The sequence below is a fragment of the Poecilia mexicana genome, unplaced genomic scaffold, assembly GCF_051168715.1.
Source record: "Poecilia mexicana isolate PSO_F unplaced genomic scaffold, ASM5116871v1 scaffold_9, whole genome shotgun sequence".
Taxonomy (NCBI): domain Eukaryota; kingdom Metazoa; phylum Chordata; class Actinopteri; order Cyprinodontiformes; family Poeciliidae; genus Poecilia; species Poecilia mexicana.
In genome coordinates, this window is record NW_028263378.1 from 21627112 (window position 1) to 21650267 (window position 23156).

General features: G+C 39.6%; 1 protein-coding gene across 1 annotated transcript in view; it reads right to left on the reverse strand.

The window, feature by feature from the left end:
• The window catches only part of adgra2 (adhesion G protein-coupled receptor A2), a 49308-nt gene that overhangs the window by 12273 nt on the left and 13879 nt on the right, over window positions 1-23156 (reverse strand). The window contains exon 2 of the mRNA XM_014982298.2: window positions 15473-15544. Within this exon, the coding sequence (XP_014837784.2) occupies window positions 15473-15544 (72 nt within the window). The remainder of the gene's footprint in view (window positions 1-15472; window positions 15545-23156) is intronic.

The following is a 23156-nucleotide window of genomic DNA, read 5'->3' on the forward strand; positions in this document are numbered from 1 at the left end:
GTAGAATTTACATTTTGGGTAAATGTAGCATTTACAAATGCTACACTTGTAAATAATTTACAAATGTAGCATTTGTAAAGAAAAATGCTACATTTTGAACATCCCAATATTTCTTTTTCCTCACTTGCTATTATAAATAGATTGATTGAAGAAATTCATTTTTTCTTCTTCATGTTTTGATTTGGAGCAGCCAGTGCAACGTTTGCAAATCATTCATGTGTTTGGGAGTAAAAGCTATCGTTAGCCTTTTTAAACATGTTGCTGTTATTTTGAACACAACTGTAAACACATATAAATGTTTGCTGTATGAATTATTACAATCATTTCTAATTTCCACTGTGCTCTGCATTGACCACAGTGGAAACAACTGAAAAAGAAAGAAAAATTATATTATCTGTTATAATATTAATATAATATAATATAATATAATATAATATAATATAATATAATATAATATAATATAATATCTATTATAATATCTGTCTTAGGGAAATATTATGTTAATATTACACAGTAGGATTTTTATACACATTTTCCCTTTTAAAAGTGTTTTTATCACAGCAGGCTTAATGATATGGATATCTTTATCTCCTTCTGGATGTTTCATTTCATGTTATCTACTGCTGTTATCTACACCCTTCTCTCGTTTCACTTTCCGAACTATTTGTCAGTCTACTCAGCCAGATGTTACCAACCAACCTGCTTATGTTTGGAGCCAAAGACTTTAATGACTCAGTGGAAGCAGCAGAGCTGAATTATGGGGATGGATATGTATCCACAGGACATGAGAGTTTCTTCTGGAGCTGATACAGGAGTTATTTTTTACAAAAAAAAACAAACAAACAAAAAAAAAGATCTGTAATGTTGCTGTTTTGTCTTTTTCTTTTTTAACCACAATGGCTCAGTAGTATGGAAGTCCTCATGGGACTTTTGGGGCACTTTTCCAACAATGATTATCTGTGATTGCTGTTCTTGACCACGCCGCCTCATGCAGTTCAAACCCTCAGGCATCTCCTAACCGCTGCTCAGTCCATTTTCCAGGAGATGAGCTTTTTTGGGCAAACTAGGGTAAGGGAAATTGTTTTAGAAAATAGCTTCCAGCAAAAAAAAAAAAAAAACTACAACATTTTTTGTGGTGGTGCTCCGCTCAACAGATTATTGGTTTTGTCCTGGTCCAAGATCTTTCTAAGCCCTTTCTCATATGATTACAGACAGAAGAGAGGTTCTAATGATGGGGCAGAAGCTTTCTGGACTCAAACCAAGGCATTGTGTTGGATAGAGCACAGCCAAGCACCGTCTCAGACAGGATGTGAGGAAATCATTATTTTCATAAAGGCTGGCACATATGCATCCAATAATTTACAAAAACATGGTAAAGATAAATATAAATACTTTCAAGTGTTTATGGATCTGTTACAGTTTATGTGCTAATCGTCTTACTCTGAATATACTTTTTTTTTTCAGTGTGTCAGTTGGATTTGTTGACCTGGACAGCAGGAGAACAAAGCTCCAGCTTCCTGTTTGTGTGTCGCTGGCCTCATTAGCGTGGCGTTGAAAGGTGAGGCATTGCTCACCATTTCCTCTCCCTGAGGTGTTTCTCTCTCTGTCTCTCTCTCTCACTTTCTCTCTGTCTGTCCCTTTCACAGATATAAAAATGTAAGCGTTTGCTGTGGTAATGCTGGCCTCCATGCATTTCAATCCAAGTTTCCCATTTGATGATAACGATGCTACAACTATGACTGTGTATGTCGAAAACCAGCTCAGATTTAGCGAGGAGATTGATATTTTGCTTTCAACAAGATGAACAATTAAAATGTTCATATTCTTTTAATAAACCCCGTTTGCACTACTGCTGCTGCCGTACTGAAACTGTAGTTAGCATGAGTTAATTTGCTTTCATCTGGTTATAAGGGGATTATTTTATCAGCCTATTTTGTATTTGTGTAATGCCACTTGATTATTTGTTTTATGTAGATTTTTGGTGAATGTTCTAACTAATGAGAAAATGTGGGACTCTGTGCAGAGCAAAAAGGGAAAGAGAATTAGTTTATTTTAAATGATAATTTAGGATGAATATATCAAAATTTCATCCATCAAGTTTGTACACTTTCTTAGTCCTTCATCTAACATGTATGTTTTTGGATGGCGTTAAAATGCTTAAGTCCTCATCATCACGAATCCAAAATGTTATTTTCGAAAAATAGTTTTTGTTTTCAAACTGGTTTAAATTTAGAAGTTTTATCCTTGCAACAAATTTGTCATTCTACACTTTAGTGCACAAAAGTCAAAAGACAAAGATGAAGGTTTTGCTAAAAATAGTGTGGCCTAACAAGACCACACAGCAAAGTGAACATGTTTTGCTGTAAATCGGGGATTTACTGACGTAGACCTGTGTATCCAACTGAGCTGCTGGTTTTAGCCTGAGGTCTCTTTCTTCATTTGTCAAAAGATATTTCTGCTTTCCGAGGAGAATTCAAATCTTGGGTTTACAAGATCACAGCACGGGTTTTCCTTTCATCCCTGCCCATCTGAGGAAACTTGGACAGCTTGTACAACATGGAGTGAGGGAGCGATAGATTGCGCTGCACCGCAATGAAACATCAGAATATTGGAGGTTGAAAGACAATGCTCAAATGATCCCATCATCACTTAAACATGTACGCACAATGCAGATGTAAACCAGTCTGGTTTTGTTATGTTGAGAGAAGTCTTTTTTTAATCACGAGTCGTTCTGCACGGTCATTGTTGTGCGTAGAAGCTCAAACTTGGCTTCGGGATCTAACAGGCCACAACAAAACAGCATATAAAACACGCAATCGGGTTATCGCAGATCTGTAGAAACCAGAGGTGTACAAAGCAACACGATGTTACCAGCTGTCTGTCACACAGCAAGTTTCTGAAAGTGAACCATTTAACACTATCTAGTGGTGATGCATTAAAAAATGAACTGATGAGTAGAATCGGTCAATTTTCTGCTTTATTGGGAGCTGACCTGTGACTAGTCAGAAACCACAGCGTCCAAACTTTTACTCACTCAACAAATGCATCATACCAAATGCCGTCTGGCTGCAGCATCTACAACACGCTTACTGTGAGAATTCAGCTTAAAGTTATTGACTTTTAGCATCAGTGAGGTGTTCAAAATGGCTTCCAACACAAAACGTGTCATGTCTGCATGAGTTTCTTCAGGCTGTGAGAAAGTGAGAGAGAGCAAGACTTTCAATAAATAACAGAAAGACTTAACTGAGTGTAGCAGTAGTGCTCTGTTTGATTATTTACAGACTGACTATATGTGGAAAGGATGGCAGACTTTTTAAAAATCACAGAATTAAGGTACACTCTCATACAGGGAGTGCCATTTTGGTAATGCTAGCTCTACTTGCTAACATCAGATTGTAAAGCCAGATTAAAATGTCAGATATTGAATAACTCTGGCCTTGTCTTAAAATGTTAGTGAAACAACTCCATAGTGACAGCTCTTCGATGAGTCATTGCTGCTAATGTCGCTCGTTATTAACTGGCCAGGCTAGACGGAAAATGTTTTAAGAGCTCTTAATTATAGGTCTTTAGGAGAAACCTGCTAAAATTTGTATTGGCAAGAGAAAGCTTTACCAAAGTAAAGCTCAGGAAAGCTCTGGTTGGTGTATCTCTCCCTAGGATGCGGGTGAAGACATATAAACACATCCCAGATATGTATTTCCTGTTTGAATAAATGGGTGAAAAATCGTTTGTGCATGGATCTACTGGGTAACAATAGCTAACCATCTCTGATTCATTGCACTCTCTTATCACCAAGCTGGGGAATGTGGAGGAGCTCCCACCGAGCCAGCAGGACGTGAGGCTCATGTGTCACCATCTCAGTCCACCCAGAGCCTCAGCGACTGAGCCTTAACACTCAACTGTACACTTCTGATTTGTTTCCAGCCTTATTTTAAACCTGCAATAACTTTAGCTCCAGGTTTCACCTCAAACAGAGGCGATGACTTGTGTCTACTCCCTCCAGAGTTGGCTTTCGCTCTCCCTGACAACAGCTTCAAAGCTCAGCAGCCTTGACACCGATGACAACAGTTGTCATCGAGCGAGAGGACAAACGCAGAGAGAAGAGTTACTGTAAAGCCTTGTTACTGCTGAAAGTGAATAAATCTTTGTTAAGATCCTAGAAATAAATGTAGCTTTATATTTTTTTTTCTTCTACTGTGCTCCTCAGAAGCAACATTTTTCATTGTTGTTGTTGAATTATGACCGTGAGCGGATTAGATTATGGACTCCAAAGTGCAGTGCACTATCCAATTCTCCAAATGTAGTCTGTCTAACTTTACTGTGACAGACTCGAGCTCCCTCCCCACCAAAAAAGGAACAATTGTCTGACATCTGAGGCTGCAATTAAGAATGTCCTTTTTTTTGTCTCTCTTCATTCCTCATAAACTCCCCCTGATCAATGGAGCTGTTCCTCCGGCTGTTCTGAAGAGTCGCCACTCTGCGGGTGTGCAGGGGATGAGCACCTGGGCCCCATGCAGCCCCACAGAGGAGCCATGTGCTTGTACGGCAGCGGGAGGGTTTTAATGGAGACGTGGAGTGCTCTATTATCAGAAGGCCAGCAGCAGGGCCTGGAGAGCGGACATTGTTTGAGCCTTTGGGCCAGGAGGGAGCCGGGAAAAAGCACTGGAACTAAGCAGTGGCCGCTCATTATCGCCAGGCTGCCGAGGTCCACGCTGTGAATGGTCCAGTTCTCAGACGTCTCACCTGGTTAAATAAAGATTAAGTATTAAACAAGGAGTGGAATCAAGAGTTTCCTGCTGATGATTATTCAAGAAAAAGAAATAACAATTAGGGGATCAAATCTTTACTTTAAACATACCTTTCTCTTGATTTCAGACCAGTTTGTTTCTAATAAGTACCTGGTATTAACTTGCACCTTGGCTGCTGACAGAGATCACTGGAGACCATTCCTATCCCGCGTGTCATTTCCTGTCTGGTTGCCGTCTCTCGCTGAGGCCCTCGCTCGTTTATTTTTACAGTTTCCTTTTTCTGCTTTTTTTACTAGCTAGCTTTCCCTCATAGGGAGGGGCAGGTGGGTTAGGGGATTCAGAACTGAGCAAAAATTGCCCCTGCATTTGGCCCTGTGGAGCCCACCTCCCTACTCAACAACACACTTGCTCACAATGGGGTCTCTGTAACGCAGGGCCCAAACGAGCTCCTGCCTTCCCCCAAAACAGGAAACCAGGATTTGCAGAGCTCTTGTTTTTTACACTAATTTCCTGCTACGCCACTCCTTCCCCAGATTATTTTCTTTCTTTTTTTCTGGTTCCTCTCAGATTGGATACACCTGATTGACTGTAGGGTTGGAAGTAACTGCTGTGCTCGAGCCAGGAAACATCGAGAAACAAAAGGTACAATTATTTTCATAAATCTGGTGTTATGCCAGCTGGCATGTGCTTGAAATATTTCTCTACAAGCATATAACGTTTTTCATTGATCATAATGTGCAGATTGCACGCATGACAGACGCGGACATAAACTCTGCATGGCAATCAGCAGTCTGAACGGGCATGCTTTTAAAAGCATACTTTTATTTGAATTCTCATATTACCTTAGTTAATTATATGTTTCTATAATCTGTAGCACGAAGAGATGAAGACCGTCCCTGCCAAGAGAAACATTGTAACCATTACTGGCTCCAGCTGAGGCTTGTTGAGAGGCCAAACTCAGTGGGTTTTTAAGAGACCTACAACCAATCAAAGTATCCAAAAACAGACATTTCAGTTACGGGTTTGATGGTGCAGGCACAGTACCTTGCAAAAGTTTTAAAGCTCCTTGAACCTTTTCATGTTTTATGACAGTAAAACTTCAATGTGCAGTTTATTTGAAATGTATGCGATCAATCAACACAAGGTACTGCGTAATCGTGGAGCGTAAAAGGTTTTCGATATATTTTAGAAACAGAAGTCTAGAACGTATGGTGGGCATTTGTGTTCATTCTGCAGTGAAAGTGCCTTTAACACGGATCAGTTGCAGGTTTTCACATCTGTTAATCCACTCTTGTGTGCAAAATAGCTCAAATTCAGACAGATCGGACGGATCATGTCAGGGAATGGCAATTTTCAAGTCTTGCTGTAAATCCTCAGCTTGGACTTTGACTGGACCATTCCAATACATAAACGTGTTTCGATCTGAACAGTTTTAGAGGAGATCAGGCCGTTTGCTTAGCTGCTTAACTTTAACCAGTTTCCCTAACCATGCTCAACATGAACATGCCCACAGCATAATGTTGCCACCATCATGTATCGCAGTGGTGTTGGTGTGTTTATTTATTCAGAAATTAAAATTGAAAACAGGTTAATTTTGTGACTAACTATGTAGCGGCTGATGCCAACCGGGTGTGATGGATTTTATTCAGGGTTAATAAAAGTAAAAGCGGAAAACATGCATACCCATGACACATAATTTTTGCTTTTTATTTGTAAAAAAAATACTGAAAACTCCTTCTCAAGTATGTGCCATTTTGTCTTGGTCTTTGATTCAAAACGTGTAAAAGTTTAAGTCGAGCGCAAATTTAATGCTGTTGACAGGTGGTTTTAGGTTAATCAAATGGATACCGACCTTCAATGTCTTTGTTTAGACCTAATTTGGACCCTAGTTACATTTTTAAAGGTTTAACTTTAAATTATTTCCAATAAAAAGATGCTCGGAGACACCTAGTGTTGGTGCATTGAAGTCGCGTTTGACATCAGTTTCTCAGTAGATTTATTTCTCCAACAAAAGTTTTAAAGACAGTTTTTCACTTTTCTTTTCTCATCAAACTGAAGTCAATATTACTAATTGACTTCCCATTGAAAAGGAGCGTTTTATCCAGTAGGTGGACCACAGGCTGCAGAGAGCCTAAAATGGAAGGAGTGACCAGAGAGCCAGCCAAAGAGCTGACATGTAGAAAAAGAGGAAAAGGAGCAGAAATGGAAGTGAAGGAAGCAAATCCAGAGACTGCTTGAGTTCCTCCAGAGGACAAAAAATGCCAACATGTTTGCAGAAAGAGTATGTGACAAAGCAAGGGGGATATGAAGCATACAATTTAGTAATGGACTTATGAGACTACTTGCTCGCTGTTTGAATAAACCCCCAGAGCCTTGACTGCAACACAAACACACCCCTTTCCTACAGTTTATCTGAAAGACACATCTGGAGTCTATCAACTCCAGCAGCACCCCCTTTTCTGTTTCCACTCTCGAGTACGCTTAACCCCTTCCTCACCTGCTCCACCCCTTAATGTCATACAGTCTTATTAGGTAACTTTTGCCTAACAAGCAGTGACTCACTGTTGTGTGGGTGAAAGCAGACTTACGCAAATGTGCATTTTGTTGTTAAGTGGAAACAAGATTCCTGTCTGCAACCTCCACAGCTGTCCTTTGTTTCCTTTGGAGTGGTGGGTTGCTGCAGTCTGACCCTTGTCTTACTGAGCCTATTCACAACTGAGAGGTTTCTCGCCATTTCTGAAAATTAACCACTGTTTTTTAACCCACTATAATGCTTCCCACTTTTGATATATCATGAATATAATTTGCTAAGTCTGGGCAGATATAAAGTTAATCTCTGTTAATGTAAGACAAACTGCAGTAGTACTTTTTTGTCTTTCTAACCCTTCCTCTTCCTCTTCATGATCCTCTCTGTTTAACCACCAGTGTACCATGTTTAGCCAGCTTGGCTCCACTTCCCTTGCATCAGATGGTAAAGTTGTTTAAGTTGGACCTCTTCCTAACCCGAGCTGCACAGAATGGCAGAGGTAATTTCGCAGTTCGCTCAAGAGAGACCCAGTCGCTGTGACCAAATGCAACCTTCTTGTAAAAGCAGGCAATATCGTTTCCAAAGGTTATGAGCTGGGTTAGACTAAGCATGAGGCAGTAAAGAATGTCAAGGTTTTAAAACGGTTTATGGTTCAAAACCACAAAAATTTTCCATCCAACTGTTGCTACAGTTCAAGGTCCTTTCTATGAGACATCAGAGAAAGTGTCGGAGTGACCTGAGGTTTCTCCAGCTGCGTGGGCACAGCACTGTCCCACCCACATATGTCGCTGCACCCTGCCAGTCAGCTGGCTGAAGGAAATGTCTTCCACTTTTCCTGGTGTGGAATCTTAAGGATCATATCATCCATCACATTTATTAAGCTGGCATGTGAGTGAAAGCAAATAACTCTCGCACTTCTAAATCTCCGTCTTATGCTGAAGAAGGACTCTGCCTGTAAGTGTGGTGATATAGTAGCAACACAAAAGCTGACGGGTTAATTAATCACCAAATTGATTAAAAGGGTAATTAGTATCATCATCCAGAAAATTGTGGATTAAATGAGATACAGGTTGTAATAGCTATTTTGATTTGAGGCAGTCTGAGACTGGGGCACATTACATTATTAATTAATGATTAATGATAAACTGGAGGGCAGGAAGCCAATCAAATCCAGGTGGTGAGTTGATCGAGGCTGCGAGAAGCAGACACTTCTGACACTGTGTTGGTCTCTAGTTTTCACTTACAGGGTCTTGTTTGTCATATTAAAAGTACCTGTCGAAAATAACCTTTAAGCAGGTATTAAACTAAATTCACATTCCAGTTTTCACAAATATTATTAGTTTTTGGTCTGATGTAATATTCTAATTTTAAATGTCATGTTTTCATTACCTGTACCTACCAAAAATGAAAGGTTTCAAGCAGCCATCTGTGTGTCGCTAATCTATGAGGTGTTTTACTTTGTGATAAACTCACTTTTTACATAATATTTGGATTTATTGAATGGAAATAATGCTCTTTCTACACTCTTAGCATCATAGCATGCATCGTTTCGCGTTTGTGTCAAATTAGTTTGCACACATTATATGTGCATCATTACAACAAAATTTACACAATTGCTTATCAAATATCGCAGCAATAACTCAACAGAACCATCACTTGATCTTGTGCAAACACTTCAGCTGAATTGATGAAGATTCACTTACATCAGCATGCTGAATGCTTGAAATCAAAAGCCAAACTGATAGTGTGACAATTTATTCAATTAAATTGGCTAATATTTATCTGACCACTTGCAGGCCTTCATAAGCATTAAGTTACATTACTTATTGCTCTGTTGATTCTTAAATATTTATTTATTTATCTTTATTAGTTTAAAATACAGTGTTAATTTCAATAAATATGTACAATTTAAATTGGGGGACATCAAAAGTGACACAGACTCTAAAAGCGTGACACAGCTCCACGTCATTTCTTCACAGTTATTGTTTTGACTGCAGTAGCAGTAATAGCTGCTTTTGTTTCAAATGAGAACAATTAGATCATGCTATTTTGTTTAAAACTATTGTGTACATAATATAGTATCATGGAACTGGGGTATTTTTACTCAAGGTAAAAGCATTTGTTACCAGCCTTTTCAGAGTCTGGGGCCTAGACTCTAGGCCTTTACATCATTTATCATTCTGTCATGCAGATGTTTTCTACGCATATCTCTTGCCCTGTGTGAGTCACTGGTCAAAATTTCTCTCAAAACCTTCTTATAACTTGCTGCTTTTGCATGCGTAAATCAAAACTAACCCTAAATTTCCTCCTGTTGAAGAAAGCCAATGTGAAATCCGCCTAATATTTTGTGTGCCTTCTTCTCTAAAATGCAGCAGGCACAGTAGTATTTTTACAGTACCTACTGTGTCGGTCACTTCAGACTCTTTTGGTGACATATCCTGTCATGCTGCCAACACCTCAAACCATCAAATACTCCCAACCACAAGCCTGGCTCCTGCCTCTCAGACCTGTCCACTTCAAAAGCCCTGCTGATACCTCATCCATCATCTGCACCCCTCCTCTCTGCACCCTCTCTCCATGTTGGGTGAACACAGACCTGGTAATGAGGGCCCCTTGTGCCCTGTCTGCCTGTCCCGTGTCCCATGGTGCAGTGGGGCCTAGTTGGACACTAGCCAAACTGCCTGGGCCCTCTTTGCTCATTATTCTCATTACCTTACCTCAAATCAGCACAGGACAGGCTGCTGGGATCTGTCCACAACTCATAAAGTTCTTGGCTCGTTAGCGCAGCTGCCAGTGAGAGCTTCTGTCATTAAGGGTTTGCGCTGAGGTGGAGAAACTCAAATAAGTACAGAAGAAGACGACTCATGGTGGATCTTAAAGGGAATTTTGAAGTGAGGCTCTGTTAAGGTTGCAAGCAGGTAATATCTTACCTGCAGATAAATTGTCTTGTAGGCGTCATGTTAACTTTGAATACACAAATATCACGGCTTTATGGTACTGACGCAAATATATAATATGCATATATAACACATAAAGCCCGTATCACTGCAGTTGTCTACTGAACATAGATGAAGTTCATGGGTCCTGACACATCCCAGAGTAACTTTTACTTTCAGCCTCAAGGTCAAACTAATGTACTTAAAACCATTTAACAGGACCTCACTAAAACACTCCAGACCTATATTGTAAAGGTAAATTATTGTGCATGCAAAGAGCATGGACTTCTCCAGGATCCAGATATGATTAATGGTTGTGTTCGGCCCTATGGCGGTGGAACGACACAACATATTCCAAGATTCAAATGTAGATGTTGGATGGAAAGTCCGTTTAAAAGAGTTACAAAAACACAGCAGTCCAGTAAAAGGGCAAAAACAAACAAGCCTAAATTGCTCCTCGGTACTTGGGTGGTTTGGCAAGTTTCGAAGGCAACAGTGGCTTTGAGGCGTTTTGTCCCAATGAAAGAGCTAACTGTGTGGAGTGCTGCGCTGTCTGGCCCCAGCCTGAAGGAGGGTGGCCTGCCCACGAGCTGGATTCTCCCAACACCAGCAGATCAGACTGCTTTCAGCACTGAATAGATGATGGTGAGAGGGGAGTGTGGATGTGAGTGCGTGTGTGTGTCTACCAGAAGAATTACCAGACACTTTTAAAAATAACAGCCTATATGTAAAGCTTTCCATATTAGGAAGTAAAGAAGTCAATGTTGGAGTCACACCAGAAATAGGCCAAAAGGGTGTGTGTGTGTGTGTGTGTGTGTGTGTGTGTGCGTGTGTGTGTGTGTGTGTGTGTGTGTGCGTGTGTGTGTGTGTGTGTGTGTGTGTGTAGTTAAGGGAGCAGGCTTTGTTTATCCTTGTCACTTTGGGGCAGAGATGCAGTGTAATTCCCTGATGTGTGTTTACTCAGCCCCAGTGGGCTGGCCTTTGATTACAGCACTGACCACATAATATGAGTAAGTGTTCACAACTACTGCAAATGACAAGCACATGTAGACGCCAAACTGGAAACAATGAGGGACCTGAGGAGTCACTGCGGGGCGAGGAGACAAAACAAAAACTGTAATCTCGCAGTATGACGGAAACTAACAGTGAAACGTTCGCTGTAAGCTCACATCCCGGTCGATTCCATCAAACCCTTCCAAGGCTACAACTGTAAATTTCAATGGGCCGTTTTTTTTTTTTTTTTTTTTCTTTTACAACAGACGGTGATTTTCCTATGAGCTCAGATGTAATTACAAGCTGTGTTGAGTACTCAATTAAAGGTTGGAGACGTCAGAGAGAGCGGAAAGACCTCCACTGCTTTGCCTCTGAGATGAGGCCGAGGCTGCGGCGGAGGAGTGAAACGCGGTCCGCATGATTTATGTTATCTCTTCACAGCAAATGCTTGCATCTCCCACTGTGGACCATAAGCGACTGTGTGTGTGTGCCTGTGTTAGCTGAACTCCATGTTGTAGTGAACACAAACACACATGTCTGACCTCTCCCTCTGCAGGTCACCGTCAAATCTCATTGTTGGATATTCAGATCAACCTGTTTCTCCCGCAAATGTCGTCAGAAGTTCTGTGACAAAAGTATTATTTGAATTTTTATTAGTGCTGGAAATATGTATGATTATAAATACTTTGGATTCAATTTGAATCTACAAATAAAACATATAAATCTTGATATTTAGTATGCAAATGAGCTAAATTAGGTTTAACTCTTGCTGTTGCTTCAAAAGCAATCTTTCATATGAGTAGAATATGTATTTGAAGGCATTAGTGTACATTTACCACTTTGGCTGTGTAAGTAGTTTGAAGCAAATTCATACACAAGTTGCTTTTTCTCTCTGCTCCCTCTTGGTTCCATACTGTCATCTTTTATTAATATCTCTGGTCATTGCTATGCAGATGATATCCTGATGATGTACATTTCTTTTCCTCCAAACGAGGCTTCAAAACTGCACAATTTGGTAAAATGCCTACATTCAATAAAATAAGCTGGATGTCTAACTGTTTTCTTACATTAAATGAAGAAAAATAATCTTTGCACCAGACAAATTAACTGTAAAGTTAAAGGAGATCCTTGGGTTTCTTGGTATTTTAGCAAAAATCTAACACTAGGAACCTTTGTGTAAATAATGACTCAGTTTTTTAAATTTTTTTAATCACTTTAGAAATATGTAGCCAAACTGAGCTCCGTTATGTCTCATCATGAAATGGAAATCTTCATCCTTTTGCTTCATCTCGTCTGGATTACTGTAATGCGCTCGGCACAAGTCTAACCAAATCTTCCCTGGACCAGCTGCAGTCTGTAAAAAGTGCTGCTGCTGCCAGGCGTCTGACTAAATCTTCAACATTTTCTCATGCAACTCCACTGCTAATGGAGCAAATGCTTTTGTGCTTCCAGTGCTTCTTCATGGGAAGTAACCAGTTTATATCAGCGGACTACTGCATCGCTACACCCCCACCGGGTCCTCGAGGTTCTGCGATCAGGACCAGCTTACAAAACTAAAGGAGACAGTTTTTTCTTCCGTTGCTCCTACACTGTGGAACGCTCTGCCTCTGTCACAGAAGATCTTTAAAAGTCACCAAAAATCATACTTTTTTTAATCTGCTTTTATTTAATGTACTCTGTATTTTTACTCTTTGTTGAAGCACTTTCTGATTTTTCTTTTCTTGAAAGATGCCATATAAACAAAGTTTTAATTACTTCCATTGCTATTAAGTTTCTGTGCTGCTTGCCCTTCATATCACTTGCTTCTGAACCCAACGTAAGGACTCACAGAGACAACCAATGAAGTGAGCCTGCCTCTGAGCACAGCTGTTGTGTCAAGCAGAATGAAGCCACTATGGGAGCCGCTCCCTCGCAGTGATCCAGTCGGCTCTGTAAGTTAGCTAACACCTCTATTTCCAGGCAACAGCAGGCGCTCTTTTTCTGTCCTGTCGACTGGTGTTCTGGTTTGGGAAGCTGGCACATCAAAGGTTGTTTTGAAACTTTGAATTCGTCCTCCCTTTTCATTTTGCCTCGAAATTAAAGTTCGGCGTTTCAGAATTCTCATCCGCAAATTCCCTTTACTTCAATTTCTGAGACTCTGTAAGTTAGATAAACTTTCTATGAAAGTTATTGTTTAAACAGCTTAGATAATATTTTGAGTAGATTATCTCAAGTGTTTATTTTACAACCCAATTGCATGCCGCTAGTTTTGTCCCTGCATCAGGTATACAGCTCTGTTTGTGAGCAGGATCAGGTTACCTAACCTACTGACCCTGCGACACCATAAGGAGCTCTGTTAACAAAAACAAGCAACTTGGGTTCATTTCACATGACCTCCTTTGAGCTACCATCCTGTTTTGTTTTTACTTCAATATCCATGATCATCCAAATTGCATTATCACATTTTTGTCTTGTGATTTAGTCCTTCCCACAGATCGATTGAGTCCGTGGTGCAAGAACTGACGACTCTGGTGTCCTCAGCGTTCTCTGCATATTTTTCTCGCCATTCTTGACTGGCACGTCTGACGTGAGCTCCAGTAGATAGGCACTAACAAGTCAACAACTGCGGCAAATTGCCGTATTTTTCTTTCTTTCGACGTTTTTTTAGAAGCTTGTTAGCTTCATGGGTGGCAGCTCCGACTGGCATGTGGTAGTAATATTCTGTCAACATAACCACAAACCTCCCCAGCAAAATAAGCGTTTCTGCCAGTCTGCAGGAACCAAACTGGAGCTGCACATGTTTATTGTTCCCATTAAGATTTACAGGGAAATAGACAAGACATGCTGTTGCATCACAGAGTACGTAAAAGCAGCAGTTTGCTATAAACACCGACCTACTGACCTCTAAAGACTTGATTACTATCCTGCTTTTATATATATATATATATATATATACACACCACAATAAACGCCTCATACCTAGCTGCAGAGAAACTGCAAACAGTTTGTGGCTAATATCAATTTCCTAGTTTAAGACTATATCAATATTAATGAATTGGAGGGTATTGTTCTGTTAATGCCCAACTGTGTCTAAGATTAAACCTTCTGATCTGAATTATCATCCTCAGATGAAAGAAAATTGCTAAGGATGTTGAGCAACAACTGGAGGATTAAGCACATCATAAAAAAAATATCCATGGAAACTGTTGTAAAACAAGTATCTGTGTCCTCAGAGGGGTTATTAGACTTAAAGGACCAAAAAAAAAAAAAGAAGAAGAAGAAGAAGAAGAAGCATCAAATCTAAAATCAATTCCTTCCAGCTGCACAAGCAAAGCATTTTCAGAAGATCACTTCTGGAGTCGGATGAGATGAAGATTGAGCTATTTTCCATAAACATGAAGCAAGTTTGGGGGTAGCAGTGGCACAATATATTGAAAAGCTGTCATCATTGCAATACTGAAATATTGCTGTTGCCATGCAAACAAACCCTCTGATATCCAAAAATATATTTTCACACTTTAGTGAGCAAAATCAAAAGCTCAGTGAGAGTTGAGACGGATTGTGAAGATGTAACAGAAAGGGAGTAAACAGGACAGTGTTGTTTAATGTTTTGTCTCCATCATCCCCCAAAAAAACAGATTCAGGACAATCTTTTCTTTTAAACACTTTAACACGTTAAAATCCTTTGAATTTCTTCCCTTCTTATCTATTGTGTGTTTATGGCTGCTGCACTGTCAAAGAAAGCTCCACGACTGTCACCAGAAGCCCTGAGAATTGTGTCAGATTCGTCCCTGGCGTAATCGTGTCCATCCCGTGTCTCACACTCCATTAAGATTAAGAGAGATTATGAGTCTGTGAAGGAGGGCCAGACTGTTTGAAAGCTGCAGGTAGATCTGCCAACGCAGTCCTCTTGCCAGAGATCTCTCTTATCTTGTCTTCTTGAGTGGAGTTTATCAAATAATGAAGGGCTGAAGTGTAATTATGTGAGGTTTTCAACATAACTCTGCGATAGCCAGTCTGAGTGTATCATCCTCCCTGCTGGAATCAAGCCCATCTCAGGGGAAATGCACACAAAGCTGCTCAGATTTTCTCTGATGCCATTCATCTCTGGAAGGGCAAGTCCAGAGCCAAGCGAAAAAAGAGGCATCGCATAAATCTATAAAATCGGTTACAGCTGATGCACAAGTGATGCCCACTAAAATCTGGGGGGCTATTCTAAAATGCCAATTGTAGAGCAGAGGCTGACAGACATTTAGGGTTTTGTCAAAAAACATAAGCTTAATACTCACAGCTTTTCCAAGGAGTTAAGTCCAATGAAGGATCCATTTCTCAGAACTCGGATCTTGTTGTGGCTCAGTATTCTGCGGATTGAGAGAAAAAAATACGTTACAGATCATCTATTTTGGCCCATTAGGAATGCAAAACTACCAGTCTATAACATCTATTTCACAGCCCATAGAGATTTAATTACACGTGAAATGAAGAACAAAGTCAAACAATGAAAGCAAGAAAAAAAAAACTTCACTTGCTGCAGTCACATGAGAGATTAGCCTGACCAGAGACATTAGCTAAAGATGGCTGCTATTAAAGTTAAGACAGCGTAGGACAGGAGAGACGATGTGATTCCGATAATCATTCAGAATGGTTTTTTTTAAAACATCAAAAGAATGTCTTTACTATTGTGACGCAGGCCTTGTTAATTTCTTCTTTCACTTGGCGTATATGGCTCTTGTCAAAGGCCAAAGGTCAGGGCATTGCAGCGTAGAGGAATCAAGGATATGATCACTTTGTCTGGCATGGAAAATGGAACCATCAACAAACCTCTGACTATTTACAAGTCATTGTACATAGTTCTGGGCTGCACAGTGGAGCAGCGGGTAGAAGTGTTGCATTGCTTTCTGCATGGAGTCTGCATGTCTCCTCATGCTCTCTCTGGGTACTTCTGATTCCTCTCCCAGTCCAAAAACATGAATGTTGGATGAATTGGTCTCTCCAAACTGTACTACAAATGTATGAGACCCTGAAGCCCACAACTCATTTTAACTCCATTCTAGTTAACATCAGGATTTATCAGCAGCTTCCCACATAACTATTAGCACATAAAGTGATAACAAAGCATTTTTCTGCATCTTCTAAAGTCAAACTTCAAATGAACGCTTTGACAAACAGATGGCAAAAGTTTAACAAACTGTTAAAATAAACTATTACTGGAGTTTTAAACACACGGTGGACATATGGCATTTTGAGGTAAGGGTTTTATTTTTCCCATTTATAGGCTGGAAGTTTTCCATTCAAGACTGCAGTGCAAACTGAGATTTTTTATTTTTTATTTTTTTACTTAGTTTCTTTTGTGTGATAAAATACAACAAATGGAAAAAGACAAAATCCAGTTGCATTACTTTAAAAAAAAAAGTTCTTCACAGTATTTATGGTGGTGCATGCGTAGAATTTAGTGGGGTGGAACTTGCTCTGAAACCGCACCATAAATAAGTATTTATAAAATAAATATTACAGCTCACTATGAAACCAGAAAAGTCAGCGCTGGTTCTTTTCAATATTAAAACTTAACCGACATCTGTGACCTCGCCAGTTTAATTTTAAGGCAGCAGACTTCTGCACGCTTGCCTCGTCTCTGTCTGGATCCACAGACCTGCCACGGCCTCGCCCTGGCAACTGGCAGCGATCATTAACACACCCTTCAGTTTCACATCGTCTCTGCTCCTACCGCATGGTGCTTAATGGGCTGTTTGTGACATTAAGTGCGTTCTTAATCGAGAGAGGGAAACTGCGTGTGTGTGTGTGTCCCTTTAAAAGTGGGAGCTGACTGTGAACAGTCTGTTGTGAGATTTACAGATTCAGCAGCAGCCGTCAGCCCCCACTGCTCCCCCCCCCCACCCCCCCGTTTCCTGCCACATCAATAAAAACGCTGCCTTTAACTCCGCGCCTTCCAGCTCAAGTTAATGACCACATTTAATCGTCCAGTCTTGGTAATATGGGGATAAACTGGACTGACTCACCTCTTTACTTTCGTCTTTTACAACCACCCACGACATCAGAACAGTTTGAAAACAAAAGCCGGTGCATGAAGCGAATACATTTTTAATCCAGTTACCGTAGAAACATTGATTGATATTGTCAGGAAGTAACATTTCCCATAATTACGTTGTTTAAAATCAAAAGTCTGACTGACTCCTCCCCACTAATAATAACTGTAAACTTGTTTTACTAAGCTTTCGAGACAAAAATAATTGTAATCTATTTAATACAGTTGCTTAATATGTTCCTTACTAGAGTTATGTTTCTATAAAATGTAAAATAAATAAATGAAAAAGAGGTGATGTTTATAAACTCGTATAGAGTCTCTGGTTAGAGAAGAACAGCCTTTTCACGGCGTAGCCTGAATTTGAACCCATGACTCCTGAGCCGTAAGGTCTTTCACTCAACTTTGGGCACAGAATCTATTCTATAAATGGATGCAGACCGAAGCTGGAAACTGCAGAAGACCCGGAAGTGGCTGAATAATTCAATACAGATAGCAGAAAGTCACATCTGGGAAAGACACAAGGCGTTTAAACTCAAAGCAGACAGTTCAGATAAAGATAGTTCCTTTTTGGCTGAGCTTATTGTGCTGAACAATGATTATTTGACGGGGGTAGGACACATGTTGGCTTTGGTTGTGCTAGGATGCCCATATGTGTGTCTGTTCACAGGGACAGCATGTTTCTTTTCAAGTGTTCACACTACAACCATTGACAGAGGTGCATATTAATGTGACTTGTAAGGTGCAAGTCACAATTTGTCATCATAATTCTCAAATTAACACATTAGAGCAATCTAAAATATACATTTCTCCAACAGACCGTGAAAATCAAATGCTTGCAAGAGCCAAGAGGAGTTGTAAAACCTGGATCTTTCTGCATGGGGCCCCAAAGCCTGAAGTTTGAAGCGTAGCTATAGCGAAACACATTGTTCTTTCACAAACAATGCAGGGAGCACAACTCTGAGAAAGAGGGCCAGGCACAACTCTGTAAACAGACAGAAATAGTCAAGCATTCCCATCAGGCTAAACAGGAAACCCAGCCAATTAGCTGTTTATTCGGAAACCGGTTTCGGAGGTCAGGGGTTGTAGAGAGAGCACTTCCTGGACAGCCACCAGACAGACGGAGCAGTGTCCGGAAGCAGGTGACAGCCGAGGCAGAGCGGAGTGCATCTTTTCATCCCCAGCAGCGTATAAAGAAAGTGAAGCAGCGACTCCATCCCGCAAGTCCACAATAGTGCAGTGCTGGATGGATCACTCCCGAGGTTTTGGCTTACATGAGTTGCTTGTTTCTGCACGCCATGAGACACTGATCAGATGCCAGATTGGCCCAATCTGCCTTCAAGACCTATCGGACGTACAACAGCACACTCTGCTAATTTAGTTCAGACTACACCGTGGACTCTATCTTCAAACCGGTTTTACCGTCTCTTATTCACTTAACCCCTTCAGAGCACAAAGGGGTTTTAAGAAACCAGATGAGCTAATTCAATTTATCCAAGCATGCAAAAAAAAAAAGAGAGAGAGAGGCCACATGTCAGGCTTCAGGATCTTCTTCAGCCATTTTATTTAATTTATTTATGCAAAGATCAAAAAGCTTAAAAGGTCATATGAAGAGGGAAAGGTCAAAAGGAAGAACAGCTGCGAAATTGTCTTCTACTTTTCTCTCAGTCTCAAGAAAGAAACTAATTTAATCAATAAATCAATCTGCACAAAAGAGAGATGAAGGTTTTTTTTTAGGTTTCTTGAAATAATAAAATACATGATATTTCCCATATAAAAGACATATTTCACAACTATCCAGTGACTTTCTGAGGTGAAATAAGTTTAAACTGTTATGATGAACCTCAAATATGAAAGTGTGGCATGACATTGTGCCATATATTTAACTCTTATTTTGAAATATAAAGGAAGGACGTACTTTTCTTCATTTGTCCTGTTGTGTCAGACTCAAATGGTTAAGACTTCAGTTAAATTACCACAGAAGAAGAATCCACATCTCCAGTCCACTTAGTAGTAAAATAATCAAATAATGACAGACAACCAATCAATGAGAATACTAAGCCTGGCTAATCGTTAGTTGCTAATGATGCTAAAGTTAGCTGCTGCTTCACAGGCTGATAATTAAAACTAAAAGCATGTTTCACTGTTAATTATTGATCACTTCCTGTTCAGAATCAAATATAAGCTGAAGTGAATTTTCACCACTTTAGAGTGTGATCATTAATTATTATACTATATACTATATTATATTAGAATATTACTTTGTACTGTTAGCACAGTTGTTTATTTGGAAGCAAATATGGCTGCAATAGTATGTCAGTCACAGTAGTTTCACATCAAATTCATAGTAAATGAAAAAAAATGAGGGGTGTTGTTTTCAAAAGAAAATAAAATCCCTACGGTTTTCAAATTAATTGTTTTGGGAAACAAATAAATCCAAGTAAAAGGTGTTAGACACAAGCTAATTGGAGAAAGTCTCATTGGATATTTGTTCCTGTTAAAGTTATATTGCAAGTATATTGCAAGTTTTTAATTTGATATATTATTTAAAGCTTGCTATGCATTGTCTCTTGTCATTTACTTTTTTTTTTAACAGTATTATTATCCTGTACAGTTATTTAAAACATGCATCTCTTGAAAATCAGGGGCAAATGTCTCAATGAGATTTACCTTTGTTAAGAAAGGGAAAATAGAAAGTCTGACACTTCAATAAAGAGCTGTGCATTTGGTGGATGTGGAAAAAACCTGGTGTTCAACCTGGTGAAGAAAAGCTCAGAGGGAAACGATATTCCTCTGTCTTCTGTCCTGACAGCAGCCAGAATGCCGTAAATCCAAACACAACAGGATGTCCTGTGAGTTGGTCCTTAACACTGAGAGCTCGGTGTCTGTACGCTTTCACTCTTCATCCTGCTTCTCTGCCAGACGCACTTCAAACTTGCTTGATTTTTTTTTTTTTTTTGAAAGCTTTTACAGGAAATACTCCAGTGTGGTTTGGCATCTAGCATGGGATATTGATGAGAAACACTTGAGTAAAAAGCGCTGATTTCAAATGGTCTTTGTTGCCCAGTAAATATTTAGCTGGACTCTGACGGAGATCTCTGCCTGCCCTGATGGTTCCACACCAAACAAACAGAAAAAAGGGTCAGAGAAAAGACATATGTAAGATTCATTAATGGAGTCCACTCTTTCTTCTTCTTTTCAAAATGTGCTGAACTTCATCATGATCAATGCAAGTGTTAAAGCCACTTCTCTCCAATATGGTATTCTTGTTCTTAAATAAATGACATGGAGACAGCCAAACACAAACCAAAGACGGCCAAAGTCTGAGACAAACATAACTACCAAGTGGCTTTCTTGCAATCATGAGAGTGAAGAAGAGCACTATAACACCAAATCTGAATATCAGGAGCATTTAGAACTGAGGTTGATAGTGCACTGAAGGTTTTGTGTAAATACTCAAGAGGAGTCAAGGGTCAAGTGTTTAGAGAGTTCACACATTTGCAAAACTCTGGAGGTTTATTTTCACTACCAGGCACTATCACAGGTTTGTGTTTTGTTTGTTTGTTTGTTTAAATAGACAGTAAACCTTTATGGGTGTCGTCTGGTAGTCAGAAAGATCCTCATGGTCACCTGCTGAAGAGCCAATCCGCTGACAGAACTACCATGTGGATGACTGAATCAACAGCGTATAAAACAAGTCTACTGTTACAGCCTTTCTATACTTATTTTTGTCCATTGGATTGTGAACTGAAGCTTGCAAGTACTTTTGGACACTTGAAGATTAGTCCAGGTTGTGCTTTTGCTTTTGACTGGCTGTACAGCCGGAGAGAAGAACTACATTTCATGGAAGTTACTATCCCTTCTCCAACTCACCTGAATTACCCCGTCAGCGTAATGAACGCACTTAATAACTCAGATCAGCAGAGGCCTCGTAACAATCAATTCATTCGATTCAGGTGTGTAAGGGACAGGGTTACATGTGAAAATTGAGGGATGGTCAACTGGAGTTGGCATCCCCTTTGGTGTCTGGCATTGCAGCTGTGAGTGTTTTTTGACATCATTGCTGAGGGAAGCTTGCAAAGAGGAAAACATTGTTTTTGTAAAGTGTCAACACATAGATAATTCTAAATATTTATTTGCTTTTTCACGCTTCCATTTCTTTTGCGGAGAAAACAAAATTATGCAGGACTGCTCCAACAATCGACCTCTCGGCCACTTAAACACCGATCTAACCCTTTGAGAATAAAAGACTCAAGCAGCACAGGTTTAGTGCGACAGAGGGAAAAGGGAGCCCGTTGGGCTGGTGTGTAAACATCAATTTAACTCTGAAATGGTCCCTTACCCTCAAGGACCTCACGCAAAGGGAAAGACAAGAGATCCTTAAAAGAGTTGGTAACATGGCAAAAATCCAGTCCTGGTTTGGAGACCAGTGGGAGCCACATAATGAGAGTGATTTCAAATAAGGGTCTCAGAGAGTGATTACTGAGTTAAGCTGGGCTTAATTGGCACGCTGATTTGATAATACACATGCTGGCTTGTGCCATGGCAGTGCTTAAGTTAATGTAAAATATGATAGAGAAAAAAAAAAAACCCTGAGGGGACAAATTCTGCTGAAAGCAATTTGATTTGGCCCTTTAACACTAACAACTCTGCATTGTTTGTATTACAACAACAACAAAAAATGTACAGTCAGTTTTTGTCCAATTTTCCTCTTTGGGGTTTTCCGTGTGAGCAGCGAGGCAGGACTGAGAGGATACGTCACTATTTAAGAATATAAACACATGACTCAAAGAGATGAGGAGAGACAACCAGTCACAATGTTCATTGAAACAAAAACGAATGTAATGTTTGTCATCTGTTGACTGTCAGCTTAATGGACTTGCTGCTCAGACGTTTCATGTCACGTTTTAATTAAGATCAACGAACTGAAACTGGGGAAACGACACGGCAACATAACATCATGTACATTAGAAATAATTCATGTTGCAGCAACAGGCGGTATCTCTGTTGGTGGCTGACAAATTTACATTAGATGGGAATTTGTAATTATTTTATTATGAAAAACACAATGTTTGCATTAGATTTAGTTATCAAGTGATTTCAAAGCTCTAAACATACAGAAGTTATATTAAAATGTTTCATGGTAATTTTTGTTAAAGCATGCATAGATATTTTATTCTCTCGTGTAATAAAATAAATTAATAAAATGAATTAGATTTTATTAATTTTAATATGGTAGCATATCATCATTTTGCCACTAGAACAAAATACTCTTTAGAAATAAAACTCACACTTCAACTGGCAACTGAATATTATGGATAAGTGATGTGCAAAAGTCAATTGCTCTTCATGCAAAATGCAAAACACATTGAAAATAGGAAGGAAAATTATACCTATTCTAACAATGATTTTTGTTTCTTTTACTTATAAAAGTCCAGGTCCCTGTTTCACCAGAGTCTCTGTTAGTACAAACCCAGTCAATGGAAGTTGCTTTGCTGCAAATTTCCTGTCAAGCTTTTATGAGCTTTCAAATGAAAACAACCGTCTCATTTTCAAGTTTGTAAACTTGAAAATGTAAATGGCATGAAATTGCTGGATTCGACTGTTTTCTTGGTCTGAAGCTGTCTGCGTCCTGATTTATGGGGTTCATTTTTATTTCTGTAGTATTTTCGTCTTTGGCAGCTTCTGCGTATCATCTGAAAGGGGGGAAGAAAAAGAATAATGTCGCTTCATTTAGACGGAAGATAATATGTTCTGAATAAAATGTTTCATTTTGTCTCTGATGACTGAGGTTTTGGCTCAACTCGGTGTGGCTTTTGCGTCCTCGTATAGTTTCGGGAAAGTAAATTGATTTTACAAAAATGGCTGTCTGCAGACTTTGGAGGAAAGACTGTGAGAAAATAAATAAATAAAATTAATGACGGCGGGTCACT